General features: G+C 42.6%; 1 protein-coding gene across 4 annotated transcripts in view; it reads right to left on the bottom strand.

The window, feature by feature from the left end:
• The window catches only part of LIFR (LIF receptor subunit alpha), a 116,088-nt gene that overhangs the window by 73,340 nt on the left and 17,174 nt on the right, over positions 1-25,574 (bottom strand). Inside the window, exons 1-2 of one of the 4 annotated variants that reach the window (XM_043488456.1) lie at positions 2,602-2,673; positions 705-761 (exon numbers count right to left, since the gene is read on the bottom strand). The exons of 1 other annotated variant lie outside the window; for it this stretch is intronic. Coding sequence is in view for 1 of the 3 variants with exons in the window: in XM_043488455.1 (XP_043344390.1) it covers positions 2,602-3,274 (673 nt within the window). In the remaining 2 variants the exon portion in view is untranslated. Of the gene's footprint in view, positions 1-704; positions 762-2,601; positions 3,858-25,574 lie in introns of those variants that run through there. 2 more of the 4 variants (XM_043488455.1, XM_043488458.1) reach the window with 2 other exon arrangements.

The raw sequence follows: 25,574 nt of genomic DNA, 5'->3' as shown, positions 1-25,574 counted from the left end.
TAAAGCTCAACAATGAATAATACTCAAATTTTATAATGTATTTGGCTCAACTGCTAGCATTAGTCTTACTTCTACAATTTATTGCTTTAAGAGCACTCTAAGAGACCTCAATTTTTAATTTAGAAAGGCCAAATATTTTCTAAAAGCACACTCCTCCTTAAGAGTTACGTGTAACCTTCTCCCAAAGTGTACAATTTATAAACATATAGCAACATTAAAATATGAGATACCAGTGATCATTTGCAGAAGGCAGGGGTGTCGGTGCCTAATGGCAAACAAGTTTTATAAAACACAACCTGCCTTTACCTCCAACCTAACCAAAAATATGAACCTCTTCTCTATGTTCAAAATATTTAAACTCCTAAGAATTTTTCTTACAGATTACTCTTAAAATTTTATATCTGTTCTATTTCTTTTGTTGAGACAAAGAGCTAAGGTGTTAATCAAGGAATGCCACCTTAGTAACTGGCCCTGGTGTCTCCCACTTCACCACAAAGACACCAGAGACCCTTATGGATCACTTTGAAATTATATAAAAGGAAAGAGTGTACACTGGAGACAAGGGGCATTTATTTCCTGGAACATGATGCAAAGAAATGTTACCATTGCCTTTGGGAATAATTGAAATTCACTTAAAAACCTCAGAAACTAATGTTTTACAACAGTTCTACAACAAAATAGTAGAAACAATCTACTACACATACCTCAATAAAGAAGAGGTTAAATAAATGATGGCTCATCCTTAATGGAGTACTCCGCAGCTGTTGGAGAATGAGACAGCTCTTAGGTACCGATGTAGAGACTGCCAAGATTTAGTACTCTGCGGGGAGGGAAAGGGAGGGCGGGGAGCTGGTGCAGAACAGAGTACACAATGTGTCCTCAATTGTGGAAAGACAAATAAAAAGAACACATACAAAATGTTTATACTAGCATAGGCTTTATCTGGAAAGATATACACAGGGTCCTGGGGAGAACCGGGTGCAGTGGAGGGGCGGGGGGTGGGGAGAGGAGATACGCTTTTCACTCCATAGCTTTTTATACATGCTGAATCTTCTAGAGGGCGCATAGGCAGCTGGTCCCACAAATAATGGTGATAAATTTTAATGTTATAATAATTTATATCATTGCCAACATATTATTGAACAATGACCATCAATAGGCGGAAGGTTTCAAAAATCACAGAAGTTCGTTCTCTTTGACAGCAAAGTTCCTGATCCTTATTCCCCAGAAAAGAATCCAACTCTCCAGTAATTAGAGGTGAGCTTGTGATCTCACCTATTACAAAGAAAATAAACCTCAATTCAATGCTTGTAAGGGAAATTTAAATCGAGCTTGTAACTACCTAATGAAGTCTCCAAATCAACAGTTTCCCCTTGGCTATAAAACAGAAAGTCAACCTATGAAACAAGTAAGAGGACAGTGTTTTTAAAAACATACTCTATACTTAGGTTTCCTTTCCCCTGCCAGGCTAAGACAAGGAAGCCTCTGATATTAGTGAAATGTGATTTCAGATCTGTGGCAAAATCAGCATTTAAGGGAAGGGACAAGCATCATTTGCACTAAGCAAACGCTTTCACTTTTCTAGGAAGGGGAATTTGCTTTAAATTTAATTTAGGCATCATTTTTGGACCTCTGACTAAATGATAGTACTAAGTCACTTCACTTTACTCCAAAACACATTTTTTTAAAGTTAAATATAAATCTAAAACTGAAAACAAATCAGAAGGCAAACTTTAAACTGAAACCTTTCTGTCAGAAAATGTACCTTAAATGAACACATTAAAACATGCAGAGAAATTCATTTCCATACAAATGCTATTGAGTAGCAGCATATATGCTCTATCAATATTTGAGTGCAATAACACAGCCATACAAAAAGGAGCACAGAGGTACCCAACCGCAAATAAAACACCTCATATATTTTTGGAAGCCAAAGGTGGGGATGAGGAAGGTGGAGACTAGAATCACATTATTCAAGGCGTAAATTCACAACATGTGAAATGCAGAATTTTCTGTCGGTCAGAACTTAGGATTCCAGCTGTCTTTTGAAACGATGCATTTAAAATTGGAATCTATTATGAAGCCTAAGTTTGACGGTCAACTCCTTAAACTCTGGATTCAATCAGTATAGCACCTTCGGATACAAGCACATAAAATAAAGGTAAATCAAAATACACCATGAATACAGAAGGGACAGCGAACTAGCTTTAATGCAGAGATGAGGCACGGGGGTCACTCGGTTGATTACATCACTTAAGAAAAATAAAATTAAAGCTCCTTCCCATCCCCCAGGTAGCCTGTGGCCTCAGAACTTCTGACCTACGAGCGGCAGAAGTTCGCGGCCGGGGAGTCGGCGTCCTCCGGGAGCCCGGGTGGCCCAAGGGCGCGGAGAGCGGCGAGAGCTGGTGCGCCCCATCCCCCGCCCCGGTCACTCCTCTCGGGCGCTCCCGGACCGCGGAGCCGAAGCCGCCCGCAGCGCTGCCCCCGGCCCCGCGCCGGCCGCCCGGCGCCCGCGACGATGCGCCCAGGGGACCCGGCTCCGGGGTCTGCGGCTCCCACTCCCCACGCCTCGCGCCGCGCCCACCCGCTCACAGTACTCACGGGCCGCTCGCGCGCCGCTATCTAGCCATCCTCGGCCGCCGCCCGGGGGCTGCCCGGAGTTCGCAGTCGCCCGTGGGCTGGAAGCGTAGAGGAGGGGGGCCGAACACCACCCGCCGCCTCCGCCGTCTCGCCTCCCCCAGTCCCAGCGCAGGGCTGCAGCAGGCGACCGCGGGCGAGGGGTGGCCCGCTGCCCTCCGCGAGCCCCAGGAGACGCCGCCGCCGCCACAGACGCGCGGAGGCAACAGTAACGGCCACCGCCACTGGCGAGACACTCCAGCCCCGACTGCGGCGCGCGGGGGCGGTGCCTGCACGCCGCTCGGCGGGGGGCGCCGCTACCCGGGTCCCGGCCCCGCCCCCGGCCCCGCCCCGCGCACCCCCGCCGGAAGCCGCCCGCGCGCCCCCGCCGTCGCCCCTCGGCGGGGCCGCGCGCGTCCGGCGCTCGTCGCGGGGCCGCCCCCGGGAGCCGGAGAGGAGCGGCCGTGCTCGGGGCTCCAGCGCCGAGGGTGGTGCTTCCGCGGAGAGTCCCGTCGCGAGGCCCATCTTGGAAGGTCACGGAAGAGTCGCGGAGAGGAGCGGCCTGGCCTGTGCAAATGGTCGGGAAGGCAGGCCTAGCGCGCGGCGGCCCTGCGAGGAGAGCGGCTCTCGAGACCGTGTCAAAGCGCATTGCAAACATTGCCTGGAGGAGAGGACGACCTGCGGCCGTGTTTTAGCTTCCTCTGTAAATACACTCGAAAACTAGCCTCTACGCGGGGGCGCGGATGGTTGGGGGCGGGGGGGAAGGACAAGGGGAGCGATTGCTTAGATTTTATGAATAACTTAAAATGCTCCCAGGGCTGGGGCGCTGCAGCTCCGGGCACTTTCCTCCTGCCCACGCAGGGCTCGCTCGGCCGGAGAGGGCCTGCGGGGGCATTCGGAGTCATCTAGTCTTGCCTGCAAGGCGTGGTGGGCTTATTTGTGCGGAGAAAAAACGGATCTCTTAATGGGGTGAGATTTTTCCTCCTTGCATTGTTCCCATTTCCGCAGTTTCACTTGGCCTCGGTTTTCGTCCAGAGTAATGCACCAAATGTAATTAGCTGGAGAGTGTTTGATGGCGCAGAATCATGGTTTGAAGATGTTTACCCTCTATGCCGGACGCGTTTGATGATGTTCTCTTCAGCACAATTAATTTTGCAAAGTTCAGAAATGTGCCAGATGGAGCCCCTGGCACGCAGAGTCACAGAGCTCTGCAGACACACCTTCAATAGGAAGCCAACTTGTTTGTTTCATTTGTGATTTATTTGATGCACCAGCACACGGGCCAACGTGTTTTTATAAGAGACCTTTGGATGAAATTCCAAAGCAATTTCTAAATTGGCAAAACGAACCTTATTTTCTGAGGCAATATTTCCCTGTTGATAATGTAACTAAAAATGGGCAAGAAAACACCATCAGGTACACTGAAAAATAGTCTCCCTAAATGAAAGTGTGTGTTTCACAGTAAGACATGGACCCCACTTGTGTTCTAACGGCCAGCTTTATCCATATGCGTATTTTAAACGCCAAAACTAATGCTTCCTATTATCTCTGAGACCTTGTTTACAAAACAGATTTCCAGTATGTGTACCTGAACCCCTGTTTAAGATGCTGTTTTTTGTGTTACCTTGGTTCTTGAGTCCTTGGTGGTTTGGGACATTTATCTCATTTTAAAAGATTTTAATGGATGAAGGGGTTCAACAAAGCGTCACAGGTGCCTAGAGTCTAAGAAAATTGTGATGTAGCCCCTACATGAGGTGGAGAAATTCCTTTTGTGGGGAAAAATCATAGTTAGTTTTTAAGCATATTACATAGAATGCTTACTTCTGTGACTTAGACATAGAAACTCTTGGGGGAATAATAATGCCTAGCAACGATTGGATACACTCTGTACCTGGCACCATCCATCAGCTCTTTTAACCTGCACAACTTACTTGTAAAACAGGTACTGTTATCACACCTAGGGGTGCGTTGATGCAGATTTTATGAGAAATTTATGCAATTTGGGTGGTCCTTCCAAAGAAAAAGGAAAAACAAAACAATACAGCACACCCAGGCTGCTCCAGCACCACCCAACCCGAGGGAAAGTGACAAAGGGAAAACTGAAAGGGAAAGAAATCTCAGTCTCAGCTGATGGTGGTTAAAATATCTTACTTTTGCCAATTGTACAAAAACACAACCATGTGAATGTATTGCCTTGTCTCCTGCCAGGGACTTGGATGTGGGGCTGGAACAATGCCTTAAAGCTTATGCTTTAATTAAATTCAGAAAACCTGCCTCTAGTGCACACCCCCATATCACAAGTCAGGGAACTCAGGAACTTGACACAGTTTTCAAGGAGCACTCCAGACCCACATCATACCGAGGTCTGGTTTGAAGAGCCATGTTACACACACGTTTCATGAGAAAAAGTAGATTTTATATTTCCAGAAGAAAGCAAGGGCTTTAAAAATATGTTAGCAATTTTCTGATTACAACCAGAAACTCAGTTTTTGCAGCACTTCATATGGTCCTGCTGAGTTGATAGTAGGAAATTTTCCTTAATGATTGTATAAAAGATGGATTAACCACTTTGGATTCTTAAAGGAATTTCAACTTAATTTCAAGTGCCACGGATTGACACTGTTATCTCCCTTGTCATAGACAAGTCTGTTTTGTAAATACTATTTTATATAATAATTAAGTTTGTAAACAAAAGACATATTGCAAATAAATATCAAAACATGTTTGTGTTTGATGCTTATATTGTATAATATGAAGAGTCTGATAGTAGTTCTTATTCAGTGTTTGTGTTGAACAAATAAAGAAGGAAATGGAAATGACTACATAATTAGAAGCAAGAAGCTAAGTTGTATAATAAGCTAAAATTGAATGGGAATAAAGAAGCAAAATGTTGAACATAAAGTACTTGTTGGGTAGCTCAAATTGATTTCCTTGTTAACTATTTTACGCCCAAGATTTGTGTTCTTCCTTCTAGCTATTCCCCCTGCTTTTCTATTTTGTTCATTTCTTTCTTTTTTTTCGTAAATAAGATTTCGTTTGAAATGTTTAAACATAAAGATAATCTTTAAGTGAAACAAAAATCATCACCACACCTGTAATGAAAATTTGGGAAATGAAAGGCTTTGTTATTTGAAAGGATCCATCACTCACAAAAGCAGCAAATGTGAGATGATGGGGTTTTGTTATTAAATTACTCATATCTTGGCTCCCGTGCAGGCTTCTTGGGCTGTGTGATCTAACACGTGTGCTGTTATCAATCAGTGGGACAAGATATGGCTTTCTTCCTGGAAGAAATTTTGGAACCAAATAAAACTACAAATTAAACATAATTATTACCCAGACAATAGGTGAAATGAGTGATGCCATTCTTCATTTTAAGCCTGACTGATAAATGTAGACTTAAATTGGTTTATTTTAGAAAGTAGTTTTGGGCAAGGTACAAAACTTTAGATATATGACAAGATACATGAGAAAAATCAGCTAATTTTCTGTCCGTGTTATGTTCTGAGTAACCAAAGTAGTTTGAAATGTGGTGTGAAGGGCATGAAAAATGCAATAAACACCATGAAAGATATCTTCCTGGGATTCTGTTTAAAATATTCTCTTTCAAATAGAAAGATTTTGGGGGTGTTATGTAAACTGTTTTGGTTTATATCCTCAGCATGGCCCCAACAAGATTGTATTTTGTCTTTTGCTTATTTTTACCAAAGCCTTCTCCCAAGGAGACTTCAGGTGATTTACAATGAAAAACAAATATATTTTTTTTTTTAAAAAAAAGGAAAAAAACTTCTGGCTAAGACAAACAATAGCATTTGAGCACAAAACTTAGCTCCAGGCTTCCTCACAGCCAAATGAAGTAGGGGGAAATGAAGATTTTTGTAACTCTTATTGTTAAGTGCAAGGAATGGCAAAGTGGAGTTTATTTTGAAGAAAGTCTTTCCTGGCTCACACTGGGAGAGAAATTTGTCATAAGGGTCCTTATATGATGGATATTCCAGAGTCTTAAGATACAACAGGACACTACAATCCACATCAATGGTTTCAGCCATTCTTTGATGGCAGGCAGAGCCGACATTTTTTTTTTCTCCATGGTGGAAACCTTTGAAATTGCTATTGTCGTAAGTGGAGAGACTCATACAGGGTTATTTTCTTTCTTTTAATACTGCGCCATTGTAAAGTAATTAGCCTCCAACTAATAATAAGTGGAAAAAAAAAATACTGCCCTGTGAAGGCAAACCAAGGACATCAAATCTTGGTTTCCCCAGTTTCTTTATGAAAAGAGCTTATTTAAAATACCTATCAAGGTGGCAGAGAAGACAAATCAATTAATTTCTATAAAGCCTCTTATTGCACTGTGTTGAACATGCTACAGTTTTCCTCAGACAAGGTGTGTGTGTATCATTTTTCCTCTTCTCTTATAATGTCTATCATGGTAAATCACCTCAGATCCCTTTTGGAAGACTGCATGGAGTATATGCCTGACACTAAGCAATAAATATTAACTACAAATTGTATCCTTATTACCACTTCTACTATCACTTCTAAATCAATCAAAGCAGGTAGATGAGTCTCTTTGGGACTACCTGTGGTAGTTAGGTGGTTATAAATGCTGTTATCCTCAGTGGGTAAAGCTTAGAGATTGATTTGAGGAGCACTGGGTGAGGAGGGTCCTTTCCCCCAACAGACTAACACTTAGTTAATTTCCTGGTAGAGCCAGGCTTCCCAGTGGCTCAGTGGTAAAGATTCTGCCTGTAGTGCAGGAGCCACAGGTTCAATCCCTACCTAGGGATGATCCCCCGGAGGAGGGCATGGCACCCCACTCCAGTATTACTGCCTGGAGAATCCCATGGACAGAGAAGCCTGGTGGGCCCCAGTCCATGGGGATGCAAAGAGTCGGACACCGCTAAAGCGACTGAGCACAAGATCTGTCACCCCAAGAATCCTATTAACATTAATCTTACAAAAAAAATGTTAATCTTACACGTCTGAGAGGTTAAACATCTTAAGCTGTTGAGGTTACCTATGAACCAGAGCCTAGGGTGGGGGTGCCAGGGATGTAGAAGGAGCCTCTGAAGACCAGCAGCAAACCCTCACCTGGAATGAACCCTGCCCCACTGCTCTGCTCTGCTGCAATCTCCTTCCCTCCAGCCGGATACCAATAAATTACTGTCTTGAGTGAAACTTCACTTCAAAGCCTTGCCTTCCTCTCCCTCATTTTCTTGTTTTTCTTCCTGCCTCTTCCGTCTTCTCATTTCTGCTTCTGTTTCCACTCACACCACACATCTTATCTTTTGATCCTCCATCCCTTCAACTTGTAGCTCTTCTTTTTGACTTACCAAGTTCTCTCTTCTGTTCTTGCTTGTCTCTTTCTTTCCCTATATTCTTTATCTGTTGTCTAGAGTCATTGAGGGGCAAAGCAAGACATTCAAATTGACGCAATGCTATTCCATATAGTCCATCATAGACCCAGAATCCTGTGCGGTTACTCTCAGTTGAGCTAATGGATCCTGCAGAAGAGCTATTTACTCCAATCTTGGTGGTGATATTAAGCCCATTATTTAATTTGTTCCTACAGTTACTGCACTCAGTGTGTTGCCAGAGGCATCTTGCACAGATGGAGAGAGAAGCCAGAAGATTAAGGAATTGAGCTGAGGTCAAGCCAGAGGTAGTGGAGTGGTTCGAAATTGGACCCAAATTCCTTAAATCCTTGAATATATTATTCTAACTAATGCACTTAATCCACAGCCTTCGATGTTCTGTACAAGACCAAAAAAAATCTAAAACCGAAAGAGAGTTTTTGTTTCCAGTTTCTGACTGTGGAGAGTTTTTAATGGTTACATATTTGCCAGCAGAGCTAACTCAAGGTCTCTAACGCATCAGGTAGCTGAAAAATAATGAGTCAGTTATATAATTAATTTTAATAACTGCAGTGTCCCTGGGGTTTCCTCTGGGCACCTCACCTGGTACACTGCCTGGGTCTCACATCGGAAAACAAAAGTGGCCATCACTATGGAAGCTCCAGCCAATAGGGACGTTGCTGTTAATGATTTCCGTGCTGGAACTTAAGGTAACTGAGGACAACACTCTCAAAAGAGAAGTCCACAGCTCTCAGATTCTCTTCTGCGACATGCCCAAGAAATCTGAGGTTTCTGACTATTTTGTCTCATTACAGAATCTTACATTTAAAGAGCTGACAGAAACCTTAACACTGCCGAAATTAAGATATCATCCAAATCAAACTCAAGTGCATTTAGAATTGTGTTCTACCCACCTCAATAGGCCTAACATGGACTACATCAATTAATCTAGTCTCAACAGATGTTTTTCTCTTAACTCTAGGAAAGAGAAACAGGTGTACATGTGACCCTCAGGTTGGGAGATGAGTATTAATTGATTATTAGCATGAAAAGTCTCAGCGCAGGGCACTTTCTTTGTGTCATATGTATTAATCCCACTGACAAATGACGAAACCAAAGCTCAATAGCAAAAGAAGGAAAATAACAAAGGTCTGAATTCCAGGCTAATTCAAAAGCTTCATTATTCTAAGTTAAAAGACATTAACTAAAAGTAGGGTTCAGAACACTTACTTGCTAGATACCAGCAACGAACATTTATTGAGCACTTACAGGGTTCCAGGTTATACCAAGTTGCTCCATGCTCCCTGCAACCTAGTGAGTTTCAAGGAGGGCTGTCATTTACATTTACAAACAGGGCTGCATGGATGTTGACAACAGTTTATTTCAAACCACTGCAGTGTGCCTCCAACACCCACACTCCCGATTACTGGGCTCTGTGTTCCGCTATCAGTGCCAGCCTGGCTGCTCACCCCTGCACTGCTTCCGGTTTCACCCAGTGCTTTGCAAAGACCTTCTCAGTCCAAAGCCACACTCGGAATGTTCTCCCAGCTCTCCTGAGTCCAGTTTGCTCCTCTCCTTTGCCTCTGTCGGCACGAACCTCTTTCTCTCATATACCCCTGTTTCAGATTTTCTTACTCATTGAGAGAGATGAATTGCTATTTTTTCTGGGTACTGTTTGCATTCTGCCATCTCATGTAGGACTGTGTCTACAGGGCCCGGCCCATCCCACCATCCCCAAGTTTCTCCTCTCTGCATTGAGACCTCATGATCAGATTTTCACACTAGTATTTACCTCTGTGGGGTTACTACTTCCTCAAAGTGAAAGTATCTCTATACTCAGAACCCCAACAGCCAGGAGCACCCCAGATACTTCCAATGGATTTAGAGAGAGTGTTGCTTTTGCCTATGCCTTCCAACAGTATTTTTACTTCACATAGAACAGTTTTGTTAGGAGTTTCTTAGAATTACCATATAATTAAATTTGTTGAATCCTGAATTTTCAATACATGTTTCCATCTTTAGAAAATAAGAAATTTCAGTTAAAAAACAAAGAAGATCAGTAATTCACAGATACAGTTTTAAGCATAATAGACATCCATGAAGAGAGGATGAGATGCTTGGATGGCATCACTGACTTGATGGACATCAGTTTGAGCAGGCTCCGGGAGTTGGTGATGGACAGGGAAGCCTGGCATGCTGCAGTCCATGGGGTAGCAAAATTCGGACACAACTGAACAATTGAACTGAACTGATTGTCATTTTTAGATTTTTAAAGTCAATATTCAACACTTACTCATTGAACGCTTAGTACATACAAATGTGTAGGTTACAACAGTGAGCGAAATAAAGCCCTTATCCTCATGAAATTTGCATTGTAAGACTCTTTCAAAACACAGAATGTAATTAACTTTCTATTAGTTAAGTATTAACTAATAGAAATTATGTTGCTGGTAGCTCAGCTGGTTAAGAATCCACCTGCATTGCAGGAGCTAAGTTCAATTCCTGGGTTGGGAAGATCTGCTGGAGAAGGGATAGGCTACCCACTCCAGTATTCTTGGGCTTTCCTGGTGGCTCAGCTAGTAAAGAATCTACCCACAATGTGGGAGATCTGGGTTTGGTCCCTGGGTTGGGATGATCTGCTAGAGGAGCCTGGAGGGCTATAGTCCATGGGGTTGCAAAGAGTCGGACATGACTGAGCAACTAAGCACCGCAGTTTTCTATTGCTCTGTTTGGGCTTTCCAGGTGATGCTAGTGACAAAGAACCCGCCTACCAATGCAGGAGATGTAAGACAAGTGGGTTCTATCCCTGGGTCGGGAAGATCCCCTAGAAGAAGTTATGGCAGCCCACTCTAGTATTCTTGCCTGGGAAATCCCGTGGACAGAGGAGCCTGGTGGGCTACAGTCCAAGGGTTGAAAAGAGTGACAACTGAAAACCTGAGCCCAGAGTACATTACGTAACTAGACTGAGTTTCACATCTAAATGCTTAAAGGCTTAACATTTGATTTCTCAAAGGCCCAAGGTTAATTACACCTCATAAAAGTACTAGAAATTAACATATACTATCTAGCCTAAAAATATAGGGAATTTGTTATTCCTTTGATTTTAAACCTTTTTTTTAATTGGCTAAAAGTCCAAATAGGCATACATCTCAGTTGGCTTAAAGTCAACACTTTCTTCACTTTAGACATTTTCTAGTTTCTCTTCAAGAGCCAGTGAACCAGAAAATAACTGTGGGCTTTTCCCCCCAGCCACTAACACGCAATAGGTCTACATATTATTTTTCTTCTTAGTTCTCTTATATTCTGTCTCTAAAGTCTGGTTCACTAGTTTCCAAAGATGTTAGAAAGTTAATTAGAGCTTCATGAAAATAAGGGACTCCTGAATCAAAGAAGTTTGGGTGACAAGGAGTTATATAATGTGATATGATGCGATGTGATAATACAATATAATATAATATACAGTGTAAAGGACACTGCCCAACATTCGTTCTCCCATCTTTCAGCAACAGTACCCTGATTTCTGGTTAGGGAGCCACTCCCCCTCCGTTCTTACTCTTTCAGTTCTGGCGGGTCCATTCTCCATTCTTTGGCTTTACAAGTGATCATAAGACAAGTGAGGTGTTCCTGGGTATTTAACAACTCATTCTCCAAAGGAAAAGAGCCGTGATTTACAGCACTTGCCAGTTTCCATGATGTAAATACTCCCACCATGGCCAATGTCAGGCTACCAAGTGAAATCACTGAATGTGGAGTTGGAAAGAGAGGCATGCAGTTGAGTTGTGGAAGCCTCTAGCACACCATATCAGATACACCCAGACTCAGAATCAGAACACTTAGCCCACAGGGCACATGACTCGAGCCAGACCAACTCCTTAGGCCCAATTCCTTGAAATTTTTTGGTGGGAGAAAATTGTTGTGAAAGGCGTAGTATCTTTAGCTAGGTTTGCTGACTGAAGGACCTGGAACTGATTCTGGGGTGGGTCTCCTGCACTGCAAACAGATGCTTGACCATCTGAGCCACCAGGGAAGCCAATCTGCTTGCCATGTGGTCCATTTCGAAGGAGGCTAGCTGAGAGTGCAGTCAATGTAGAGAAGAGCAGGGCAGAGGGGTGAAGAGAGACCAAGTTCTGGTATCATCACTCTTTGAGTCCCTGGATCTGTACCAGTCTGGACTTTGCAGTCACATGAGTCAACAAATCCCTTTTACTGGCCTTCCTTTCTTTCTCTGTCTCTCTGTCTCTCTCTATCTCTCTCTTCGCTTATTTTTTCTTTTAATACATCTGTTTGCATTGGGCTTCCCATGTGGCTCAGCAGGTAAAGAATCTGCCTGCAATGTGGGAGACCTGGGTTCAGTACCTGGGTTGGGAAGATCCCCTGGAGAAGGGAAAGGCTACCCACTCCAGTATCCTGGCCTGGAGAATTCCATGGACTGTATAGTCCATAGGGTCTCAAAGAGTCGGACAGGACTAAGCGGCTTTCACTTTCACTTTTCTGAATTGGGTGAATTCTGAATTCTGAATTCTCTCTCTTATTTTCAAAGAGAGACTCATTAGTCTCTCCTGAGATTAACATTTCCCAGAGCAACCTGGGAACTGCTCTTCAGGTTCATCCTCTGCTCCACCCCCATTCACTTTACAGGGTACTGGACACTCTGAGGAAATTCCTCGGCTCTGTCTTTACCTAGAAACTTAAATTGGTAACTGTCTTCCAAACTTCTGATGTAACTGTTCTAAAGACAGTTCAGACTCAACATATTCAAAATGAAACTCATGTTTTCTACTGAAAGTACACTCCTTGTATGTCCCTGATTTTCATTAACTTCTGCACAAATTATGTTCCTGACTAGGGATACAACAGAAAAGAACAGTGTTCTTGTCCTTACAGAGTTCTTGTCCTTACAGAGTTCTTGTCCTTACAGAGCACTTGTCCTTATAGAGCACTCATGCTAGAGAGAGAAAAGCACAGCAACAAACAGGTTAAATAATACAAAGTCGATGTCAACTTGAAACAACTGCTTTGGGGAAAAAAAAAGAATGCGTTTCAGGGATAGAAAATGACAGAGGTTGATATTCTAAATAGGGTAATTGGGCTGCCTTCCAGAGAAGGAGTTTTTGAGGAAAGAGGTATAAATGAGGAATAAATGAGAGGTGTAACCTTGGGAATATCTGGGGACAGTGGGATATGGTTGCCATGTTCCAGAAATGAACAGAGGCCAGTGTGGTGGAGCATGGAGCAGTTGGAGATGCATCGGGGGTCAGATTAGGTAGAACATTGTAGGAAGGATAAGGAGTTTTTATTTTCTTCTGTATATGATCCCTCTGGTGTACGTGTGAAGAGGGGATCATTTCTATGATGATCAGGAAAAGAAATAAGGAGGTCATTAAGAGGTCTTTTTACAGTTACCCAAGAAAGGCATCAGGCTTCCCAGGTGGCCCTAGTGGTAAAGAATCCCATGGACAGAAGAGCCTGGCAGGCTACAGTTCATAGGGTCACAAAGAGTCTATATGACTGAAGTGACTTAGCACACAGAGGGGACAGCATGCTAGCTAAGACCGTCAAGCTTCTAGCTACCTTGTTTGGGCATCTTCCTTGACTTGCCTTCTCTTTCACTTGCTACATGCCCAACTGTGGGTTTTATTCCTACAGAGCACCAGCAGTCATGGAAGCAGGTGTAGTTTCCCAGAATGCAGACTTTAAGGTATGAAGGAGGAGGTGAATTAGGGAGAGCTCTTAGGATAATGGCCTTTCAAAGAGAAAAGGAAGGGGGTGAGACTGGGCAGAGAAAGAATTTCAACAGCAGAGTAGGGAGTTCTGAAGCTGGGATGATCCTTCAGAGCTGTTCCCAGCTGGAGTGAGAGATGAGGGCCTTTATACCCCCGCAATACTTAGTCATTGGATGCCAGTCATTCCAGGAGGAAGGCATGACTCTAGGTAAAGGGGCTTCACAGCTGAGGGCTCTCTGATGGCATCATTCCCAGTGACTAGGAGAGTAAGACTTTTGTATACCATATCACAATATCCACCAACCCATCCCTTTTTACATTTGTTGCTAAAACTTCCCTGAATTAATTCCTCATTCCTCCTGCTTAGGATAGAGCCCACCATGCTATCTCCAGAATTATACTCCAAGGAAAAGTCACATTGGGCTTCCCCGGTGGCTCAGCAGTAAAGAATCCACCTGCTATGCAGGAGACTTGTGGGAGATGCTGGCAATTAAACAAGAACAAAATCCACCTAGGTGACTCAGTGGTAAAGAATCTGCCTGCCAATGGAGGAGATGTGTGTTCAATTCCTGGGTCAGAAAGATCCCCTGGAGGAGGAAATGGCAACCCTGCTTGGGTATTCTTGCTTGGGAAATCCCATGGACAGAGGAGCCTGGGGGCTACAGTCCATGGGGTCACAAAAGAGTTGGGCAGGACTTAATGACTAAACAACACAACAACAACAACAAAATCCTCACGGGATTGTTGCTTGAACCTGCAATGCTCTCCTCCCACTTTATCTGTTAAAATCCATCCCTCAGGGTTCCCTCAAATTCACCAGAATTTCTAATCTAGTCATCATTCCATTTGGCTGGGAGTGAGTTGCTTGTTTTTTAGCTGGGTAAGCAGAGCAATGATGTCCTCATCATTTCACCCCTCCTCCATCCCCAGCAGCAGCAGCAGCACAGGGGGCTCCTCATAAATGTGGGGTGACTTGTCTATTTCAGCTTCCATCAGTGGCTAAATGATACCCTGCGTGGCAGCAGAACAGAGGATCAAGCAGAACTTCTGGATCTCTACCACTTAGGTTCAAATTTACCTCCATCACTTACTAGGTCCATAATCCTGGGCAAATTGAACCTTTTATGCCCCAGTTTGGGCTTCCCTGGTGGCTCAGAGGCAAAGAACCTGCCTGTAACACAGGAGATAAGGGTTCAATCCCTGGGTCGGGAAGATCCCCTGGAGGAGGGCATGGCAACCACTCCAATATTCTTGCCTGGAGAATCCCATGGACAGAGGAGCCTGATGGGCTATAGTCGTACATGACTGAGCATGCATGAACACCCCAGGTTATCCATCAGTGAAATCCTCATTTTTATAATCATAACACCTACTGCATATGATTATTGTCAGGAATAAACTAGTATAACCAGAGCATTTAGAACAGCGGCTCCTACTTAATAAGCACATGTAAGTGTTGGCCCCTGTTAGGGCCTATGCCGCACCAGTCCCCTTGTTGACCCATGCTCACCCGTGCTCATCAAGATGGCCACAGAGGAGACCACTGCCTTCTCTAAGCAATGTATGCTCACTGAAAGGGCCTTCACACAGCTCTTCTGCAGGGAAATCTGTTAACAGAGCTCTTGTTTTTCTCTTATGAACATTTCTTTAATAAGTGAAGAAATTCTTGCAAAATGTCCTGGAATTCTCTGCTTTCCTGGGGCCCTTTCAGTCTGGACTCTGACCTGGTTTTATAATGAAGATTATGCACTTTTCCAATGTTGCAAGGGAAAAAAAAAAAAGCAACAAAGCATCACATTTATAAGTGAATAGATTCAGACACTTCTGACCTGAGAAGAACTTTAGAGATCACCTAGTCCTGGAATCAAGAAAACAAGGAAATTATGTGACTTGTCTACTTCATACAAACTTATCCAAGTTATTAAAGGACAAAGTTACTCAATAACATTATCCAGTTTCTGCCCAAAGATGCTATTTTCTTTAGTATATATAATTCAAACAAATGTAGATCTAACTTGCTAATTCTCCATAGGACAAAAAAAGAAATCTCGTTTATTTCTCAGACTTACTGTTTAATTAAAATTTTCTCCTTGATTTGGTACAATGCCTAGTGGTTTCATAATTAGTTTTTCTTGTGAGAACAAATAGTAACCATTATCGTTCTTTCAGTTATGTATTCATTCATTTACTCAAAAGTTATTTGTGAAGTGTCTTTTATGTACCAAGCAGTCAACTGAAAGTTGGAAACTTTTAAAATGAATGAGCCCTAGTGTTCTGTGACTGGCCCACATCTGTGGGATCTGCGTGTCTGCTGGGTCATTCAGATTCAAGCAATTTCAGAACACGAGTTCAGGCTCGGAATTGATTGTCATCAGTCAAAGGTTAACGATCGTCAGTCACAAAGCCAGTGTTTGGATTCAGAGCAATGTTGCCGTATATACAACCAGTTCTCATTAAGTAAGAATTGTTCTCTAAAAAATAAAAAATACTATGGACAGGTCTCTGCCTACCTCTCTCTCTCTTTTTCTTGCTGATGAAGCTCCACAAACACCAGGACCAAAAAAGATGACATTCTAAATTCTGTAGTACAGCATCATGTTATTACAACACAATTATCAATGCAGATATTATCACGTTCCTATGATAATAATGTTAGGGTAAAAAAATTCCATGGTCACCTCAACTTGGAAAATTCTGGGTGCATACCATTAAAGAGGTTTCTTGTAGTGTGCTTTTATTTCCTGAACCTTTAACATGCTGACATGCGTTATGGATTTCTATGATGAAAATAAAGGATTTGACCTAAGTCAAACTAACTTGCCCGCGGAACCCAGTGTTGGGTTCCCATGTACATTGTCTATGAATATGTCCACGCCCAAGGTCAGTTTAGTAAGTTTCTACAATCCACCATCCATCAGGTAATTGCTTTTTTCTAATTGAAAATATCCTTGTACAGTTTAAGCCTACTTTTATATTCTATATTTCATGTTACATTTTAATATTTTTATAGAGAAAAATAACTCAAAGTCATCTGTGTGAGAATCTTATCTGTACTTGAAGATCATTATGAAAGCACCCCTGGGCATTGTGCTACTAGCTGCTGCTCCAATCCATCACAGAACTCTTCACCCAAGTGAAGTTCCACTCCGGTCTGAAAGGAGGCTCAGAATCCTTCTCAAAGCCTTGCTTTCGACAACAGTTTCCAGTCCATGAAATTTAGGCTGCTGGATTGAATTGATCTTGCCTTCTTTGTTAATAATATCCACTCATTACAAGGTACCTACTATGTGTCAAGTATTTTGCAAGTTCTCCTACTGAGAATCTCTCACTTCACCTCCACATGGACTGGTAGCATCTCACACCCAAACTATTTCAATCACCTCCTAACCAATCATACAGCTTCCTTCTGCACTAAGAGGATGATCTGAACTACTTCCATGGTCTTCAAGGCCTGCAGGATTTGAATCCTGCCTCGACGTCCTTGGCGGTCCAGTGGTTAAGACTTCTGCGCTTTCAATGCAGTGGATGTGGGTTCCATCCGTGGTCAGGGAACTATGATCCAACATGCCATGAAGGACTTCCCTGGTGGCTCAGATGGTAAAGTGTCTGTCTACAATGCGGGAGACCTGGGTTCGATCCCTGGGTCAGGAAGATCCCCTGGAGAAGAAAATGGCAACCCACTCCAGTACTATTGCCTGGAAAATCCCATGGACAGAGGTTCCTGGTAGGCTACAGTCCATGGGGTTGCAAGTTGGACATGACTGAGCGACTCCACTTTACTGCCCCCAACCCCTGTCTCTACTTCTATCACTCGCCTGAGATGTAGTCATGGAACCACAGCTGGATTGGCAGGTCTGGAAGCTCAGCCATCTCAGTACACTATTAGGAAATTGAATCATGCTAAGCCACTCACTAGAGGTGAATGTGCACCACACACGCTAATTCATTAATTTACAGTGAGAAGTGGAGCAACCCAACCAACCGGAAGTTTGTGTTGGCATATTTGTCACCTCTTTATGGAGGCTATAAAGAGTAGTCATTGAGAGCTTGTGGGCTGGAATCAGACTGCCTGAGAGTGAATCCTGCCTCTGTGCTTACTAATAGTGATTTCAGGCAAGCGGGTCAGTGTGTCTTCATTGTCTATTTCCCTATCAGTAAAATGAGCATAATAATAAAAATGTATCTGCCTGGATTGTTATGATGAGGATTAAATGAGATTATATACTTGTTGGGCTTCCCAGGTGGTGCAGTGGTAAAGAATCTGCCTACCAGTGCAGAGATGCAGGTTGGATCCTTGGGTCAGAAGAGCCCTCTGGAGGAGAAAATGACAACCTGTTCCAGTATTCTTGCCTGGAGAATCCCATGGACAGAGGACCCTGGTGAACTACAGTCCCTGGGGTTGCAAACAGTCAGACAAGGTGAGCACACACACACACACACACACACACGCACACACACACACACACGCACACACACACACACACGCACACTTGTTACATTCCGTTTAGAACAGAGTTTGGAGCATGAAAGTGAAAGTGAAGTGTCTCAGTCGTGTCTGACTCTGCAACCCGGTGGACTGTACTCTACCAGGCTCCTCGGTTCATGGGATTCTCCAGGCAAGAATATTGGAGTGGGTTGCCATTTCCTTCTCCAGGGTATCTTCTCGACCTAGGGATCGAACCCAGGGACCGAACCCGGGTCTCCCGCATTGGAGGCAGATGCTTTAACCTCTGAGCCACCAGGAAGTTTGGAGCATAGTAACATAATAAATACTTGTTGTTCCTAGAGTGGAGATCTAGCTAAATTAAGTTAATATCATAGCAAAAGGAATGAAATAATGTTAAACAGATTTGTTTCAAGTTGCATTAACCTTGTATTTTACTATTTCTGTATTCATCCATTTAATAGTTATTGATACCTAAGTAATTTCAGATACTACCAGATTCACTGGGTAGTCCCACATCCCATAAATGTAAATAAATTCTTTGATAGATATGGAAATGCAAGCACACAAATTAATCTATATTTTTGCACTTAACTAATTTTGTCCATTTCCTGACCCCAAACTCTCCTTACCTTCTGTTTAAAATTTTTAAAAATCAACTGATGTCAGTTTCATCATTTAAAAACCCTGTCTGCCCCTTCACCCATCTTCCCCCTCCTTCACGTGCCTTCTGTCTGCACACTCGCTGTCCCTTTTCCTCACACGTGCCAAGCTCCTTCCCTCCTTAGAATTCCCTCATGCTGTTTCATCTGCCTGGAATTTCTCACCTCCAACTCTTGTCCTGGCTCATGTCTGCTTGGCCCCAGAAAAGCCTCCCTGGTGCCCAGACTAGATTAGAGCCCTTCATTGCATTTAACCATGATTGTAATTAACTATCATTGTTTACTGTATTATTCCCAGTAAAATCAATGTGGACAGGACCGTTTTCTAGTGTTCACCACCGAGTCCCCAATACCCTGAACAGAGGTAGATATTCAGTCAACAGGTCAGTTGAATGAATGAATTTAGTCTTCTCAACAATCTATATTTCCTGCAATGGAAAAGTCAAAGATTGGAGCTGCCAAGTGATACACCCAAGTCACACAGTCAGGTCTTTCTGACTCCGATCCAAGCCCCTTATTACCCCACAGACTGCCACTTGATTTCTGCACACTACATGCCTATCTGCAGGCAATTATTCTCCATAGGTTTAACTACACTCTACTTTGCATCCTTGCTGTCGCAGTGTTTTCCATTCTGGGGTCTGGACTTTTTCTTTCATCCTTGAACCAATTCAGTTCTTCCCTGTCATATTTATACAACTTACTGCTCTAGCATATGCTACATTTCATTTTACTCAGACTTCTTTTCTCTCCGACAACCTTGCAATTCCACTCTTAGATGTATACCAACCAGAAATGTGTCACCAAAAGTCATGCACTGTAATTTTCATAAAGCAGTACTCATAATAATCCCAAACAAGAAGTTATCCAAATGCCCATCCAAGTAGCATAGACTGACTCTTTCATATCCACACAATGGCATATAATATAATGTCATATAATGTGACAATGAGAAAGAATGATTTACAACTTTACATGGCAACATGGGTGAATCTTACAAACGTAATGTTGAAGGGAAAAATGTCAAGTACATGTTATTAATATATAATTCTATTTATAAAAAGTTCAAAGGCTTCCCGGGCAGTTCAGTGGTAAAGAGTCTACCTCCCAACTCAGGAGACATGAGTTCGATCCCTGGTCTGGACAGATCCCACATGCTGCAGAGCAACTGAGTCTGGGCGCCACAACTATTGAACCTGTGCTCTAGAGGCTGGGAGCCACAACTGCTGAGCCTTTGTGCCACAACTAGTGGAGGCCATGCTCCCTAGAGCCTGTGCTCTCTAATAAGAGAAGCCACTGCAATGAGAAGTCCGTGCACCGCAATTAGAGTGTAGCTGCTGCTTGCCGCAATTAGAGAAAAGCCCACATAGCAATGAAGGCCCAGGACCGCCAAAAATAAGTAAATAAATTCAATACTTAAAAAGTTCAAAAATCGGCAAACTATAATATTACAAGTCAGGATAGTGGCTACTCTTGGAAGAATAGCAAGTAGAGGAGAGGATGAAGATGTTCAGGGCACCGATGATGTTCTGTTTCTTGACCTATGTGCTACTTAGGTATCAGTGTTTTGCTTGCAAAGATATATCAATATGTGCATTCATAGTGTGCATACTGTTCTTTATGTATATTAGACTTTAATAATAGGTTTTATGAAATGACTTCGTATCTGTTTGTTTCTGACAACTTCAAATTACAGAGGTCAGTTTGAAATCTAACACTACTGTCCAACATGCTTCCTGCTTTTTTCCCAAGTGGGAGCTTCCTGTGCATGCAAAGAGCCTCCTTTGAATTGCTCAAAATCTCACTTGGAAAAAAAAGCTGCTAATGGTGACAACAAAAATGTTCCCAGGAAACAAACTGACCCCAGTTGAGAACCACTGGCCTAATAGGGCTTAAATGATTTCCCCACCTGTATCTCTTGCCAGCTTCCTCTCTCACCCTCTTTCTGCCCCTGACCTGTCAAATCCAGTCACCTGGCCTCCTTGGTGTCCTCTGAATACACCAGACATGTTCTCACCTCACTTCTGCACCAGCTGTTTCCTCTGCCTGTAACATTCCCTTCCAGGTATCTGGGGTCTCACCCCCTCACCTCCTTCAAGGATGTGCCCAGAGGTCACTTTCTCAGTGAGGCTTTCCTTATGTAAAATTTGAATCCTCTATACCCTCTGTCTGTCTAGCTTGCTTTATTTCTATCCAGAGCATTTATAACCTGATCATCTAGCATAAAACTTATTTCATTTGCTACCTGTCTCCCTTAAGAAAATATAAGATCCAAAGGGGCAAGAATTTTGTTTTCTTCACTGCTCTGTCCCCTGTGCCTAGACAGTGCTTGACACATAGTAGATGCTCAATTTAAATTTGTTGACTAAAATGAATGAATACAGTTGAGAGCCCAGTTCAGTGTCTGACATGCATATGACCTCCAGATTAATTTAGGATTCAACCACTGTCTTACTGTTCTTCTTGTAACCTCCATCCCCCCAAGATTAGGGTCTACCCTTTACTTCCACATGGCGCCGTGACTTTGGTTGACTAGCACTCTTGATTGTGACTACTTCTTTCCTTCTCACCTCCTCTGGTCATGCTTAGCCTACCTGCCAGGATGTTCACCTGTCCCTCCCTCATCTCCACCTTCCTAGTGCAGGCTACCTGTCTGGATCACCACTTTCCTGTCCCTAGAGTCTCCCAGTGCTGTGATCCTCCGGTTTCTCTCCTTCTCTGTCCTGCGCACTATCCCCATCCCTCCTCTTGTCCCAGCAAACCCTCACCCTGGTACCACCTTCCCAGAGGTGGATGTGGTTCTGATCTCCAGTTCTAACATGACCTACTTATGTCCCCAACTGTATAACTTCCATGTGCCAAAATCTTGGAAAAGTCAAGATATGACGTCTCTCTTTTTCCTCTGTTCATTTACCATGAAACCTGAAATTGTGGCAGGCCTGTCTTTCCATGAAAGGCTGCCTGAGTTTTCTTGCTTCCACTTGACTGTAATATGAGCCAGTGTTCAGAGCCATAGAAACCTGACACTGTTCAATAAGCAAGCAACTGTAAATGCCAAGAGTCAAGATGCCTCAAGTGAAGGGGAACTTGGAGCCAAGGTTGGTCATCATTTTTGTTGCATAATGTGACAATAGGCAGTTTCAATAGCAGACATCACAATAATGTCAGCAGGGACTTCTCTAGATATGGTAGTTAGTTGCCTGTGATAAGTAAGAATCAAATAACCAGACACATGATCTTTCTATATAAGGTTTGTTTGTACACCTATTGTGGGAAGGCATTTGGGCCAAAATCCAGATACACCCAAAGCACAAACCTAGAAAAATTGGCAAACAACACTTAAAATTTTTACCTAGAAATAGATCTGTGGACCTAATCCCAAAGTTCTCAATAAACAAAACAACTGATTGAACCATAATGCATTTGCCTGTGCTAAAACTGAAGATCATTTATCAAACTGCCCACAGAATCCGTGATTTGAACTGACACTGATGACATAAACAGATAATCAAGATTTTGAGAATTTCATGGCTAGCTCAAGGAATTCAAGGACACTAGTTGAAAAGATGATTAGGATTTGGTTTCTGGACATCTGGCCATGGGATCCAGCCAACCCTCCTCTCTCCTCCCTCCTCTCTCTTCCCATGCTGACCTCTAACAGTTTTCCAATGAGCTACCAAGGAAGGAGCTGACAGATAAGTCCTCCATGCCCTTGAACTTTCCAGTGCCTGAGTGCTATGTGGGAAGACAGCCATTTATCACCTTCACAATGGCCAGGAGGCTGCAGGGGCAGGACAGGAGTCTGGTTTCCTGGTTGTTTCTCTGTTTTCTGCAATGGTCTGAAAATGATAAAAGAACTTGTTATCATATCAGCCCTGTGGAGGAAGAAATGTGACATGGGAAAGGGCAGAAATAGCTCAATCTGCATGATCACACAAGTTATGTATGGGTTATATGTATCAGATCTATTTCTGTACAGTCAGATGTTGAAATATTGAGTGCCAAGGTTGTCAAGGTCTGCATAGAGTTTAATAGTCTTCCTAAATATACCTCATTTTATTAATTGCACTCCCTTTACATTTGAACTTTAAGAAATAAAAGTGACAGTTACGTTTTTCTTTTTAAAAAAAAAGGAAGCCATATCTTAAAAAAAATCTCATGTTTGGAATTTCCCAAGTCTCTGGTAAAATGCCCAAATATCTAGATCTTGGCAAAGTTCCAAGTCATCTCAGAAATGACTCCACAGTGCTTCAGTGAATGGTGGCTTAATGCAAAACATGTTGAGCCTGTGTTGAGTCATTAATTAGTAACATTTATTGAACACTCATTGTATACAAGGCATCATATTAATGCAACATACAAACAAAAATACAAGAAAGGGAGTCTAATTATACTAAGGCAATAAGTAAAGGATGCCTTTTTTAGATAAAAGGAATAGGGTAATGGAGAAACAACTTTATTTATGAACGTCCTTACCTTAACATTGTTCCCTGATAATAAATAAGTGAAAATATGAACTATAAATAGAGAGACACACCAAACTCCAAACCTGTTTTTGTCAAGAAACTTGATGTGAAGCATCTTGGTTAACACTCATAAGTGAGTCAATAAAGGTCATAATGAAGACCGAATTGCTTTTCTCTGTGATATTTTGAGAACTCTGTAGCAAACAGCTCTGATTTCAGCCTTTTAATAATTGACTTAAGGGACAAAAGGTTGCCAGAACTTCTTTCCCCTTAACTTTATGCATCTATAGAAAATCTGGCCCCCATGGAAACTAAATAATTATGAATTTCAAGCAAGATTAATAGGTATTCAGGCTCAACATATCTAGTGGGAAAAAAAATTCATGCAACCTTGAAGTAGAAAACACAGGTTCCTGTAATTGCAATTAGACCTAACTGATATCTATAACATTGGGTTCCTTGCAGATATTTTCCAAGAAGGAATAGGCAGTTTGCTTAATTCAAACACTTTGGAATAAAATTGCTAGCTTTATTCATTTTAGAAAAAAAAAAAATCCTCTTTTCGGGAAAGGAGAATCCAATGTATGAGTTTCCTTCCCTGTCAGATTGCTGATCCAGAGCAAAAGTATCATCAACTACAGTAGACTGAATTTTCCCTGCCCTGTCTTCATTGCCCCTTCTTGCTGGGAATAACACGAACCTTTTTCCTTTTGGGAAACCTTTGTGATTCAGTAGCTGTAACCCATTCCTGTCTCCAGAGATGAACACAGGGCTCCAAAGGTCAATCTCTGGCCTCAGTAATTGAGTCAAAGATTGGCCTTGACCCAAGCCAGACCGATGATGCCCAGTTTGGGGATACCTAAATTGGTGGCCGCCATCTTCCTTCTCATGGGAGAATCTTCCTGAGAGTGAAGCTAACACAGAAGAAAGCAGAGCTGAGAGATGGAAAAAAAACCAAAATATACTTGAAACCATCTTTTAAAAAATATTTTGGCCATGACATGTGACATGTGGGATATTATTTCCCAGACCAGAGATTGAACCCACACCCCCTGCATTGGAAGCCTGGACTTTTAACTCCTGGACCACCAGGGAAGTCCCTTGAAGTTGTCTTCTGAGCATCTCAATCCAGCTATAGGTGAAACCTTGATTTTGGCTGACTGACATTCTTAACTCTGTTCCTTACCTGCTCAGGTTTGGGACTTCTACTTGATCACATCCTGCCAAACTTCTTTGGTACAAATTACCTGCCTAGACTCCACTCCCAGCCTTCCAGCCCCCAGTACTCCAGGTAGTACCCTGGAGAACCCCCTCCAGAGTCTTCCTCCCATGAGAACCTGCACAGCACCCTCATTTTGCCCTCTTACGTACAACCTCCCCCACTCCCAACCATCCCATAGGTAGGTCTGGCCTCCAGTTTTAACATGTCCAGCTTGTTCAACCAGCAACTAAACTTCATTCTCTCAAAACCATGCACATTTAGTTCTGTAACCAATAAATCTGTTTTGCTTCCGGTGGTTCAAATTCACTTTCTGTCACTTGCAACTGAACGCCCTTTTAGTCATCATAGATGGCAGATAATTTTTTCAAGCATGTTGATTATTTTGGAAGAGTCAAGGGTCAACCAGAATCAGGTTTTTTGAATATGATAGGCATTCAAGCAGAGAGTACCATTGTGTGCAGGAAATATTTTGTGGTCAAATAAAATGAAATATAATTAATATGAACTAAAATGTGAAACTAATTATACATGCTTCTAGTAATTCCAAAGAGGAGTCTCCATGGTGCCTCTTTAAATTGAAATGGCATTTAAATACATGTTATCATAAGATTGGTAGATAAGTGAATAGCTTCAGAGTAACACACTCAAGTATGACTGACAGGCTACCTGCACTGGTAATTTCTTGGGAGGATGGTTTAAAATTCAGATTCCTTGGACCCATTCCAAGCTCGTTGAATCAGCATCTCTGGGAATTGGACGTGAGAATGTTCATTTTGGATAAAATTCCAGGGTATTTTCTAGGCATACAAGAGTTTGAGCACAATTTGCTTCTAAGTCCTGCTTCATATATATATTTTTAGTAAACCTTCAAGTGTCACTGTCTGAATCTAATGAATAATTCTAAGAACATCTCATTATTGATAAGAGTGAAACTGAATGGGCACACCTATAAAAAGCAGTAAGGTTCAGGTAATTTATAAAGGCTTAGAGGCAGGATGTAGTCAGCTCAGGCTAAGTTCTCTGTGGTAGTTCAGTTCAGTTCAGTCGCTCAGTCTTGTCCGACTCTGCGACCCAATGAACCACA

The sequence above is a fragment of the Cervus canadensis genome, chromosome 16, assembly GCF_019320065.1.
Source record: "Cervus canadensis isolate Bull #8, Minnesota chromosome 16, ASM1932006v1, whole genome shotgun sequence".
In the NCBI taxonomy this organism is placed as follows: domain Eukaryota; kingdom Metazoa; phylum Chordata; class Mammalia; order Artiodactyla; family Cervidae; genus Cervus; species Cervus canadensis.
The sequence above is the reverse complement of the archived record's forward strand: the minus strand, read 5'-3'. Positions and strand labels throughout refer to the sequence as shown.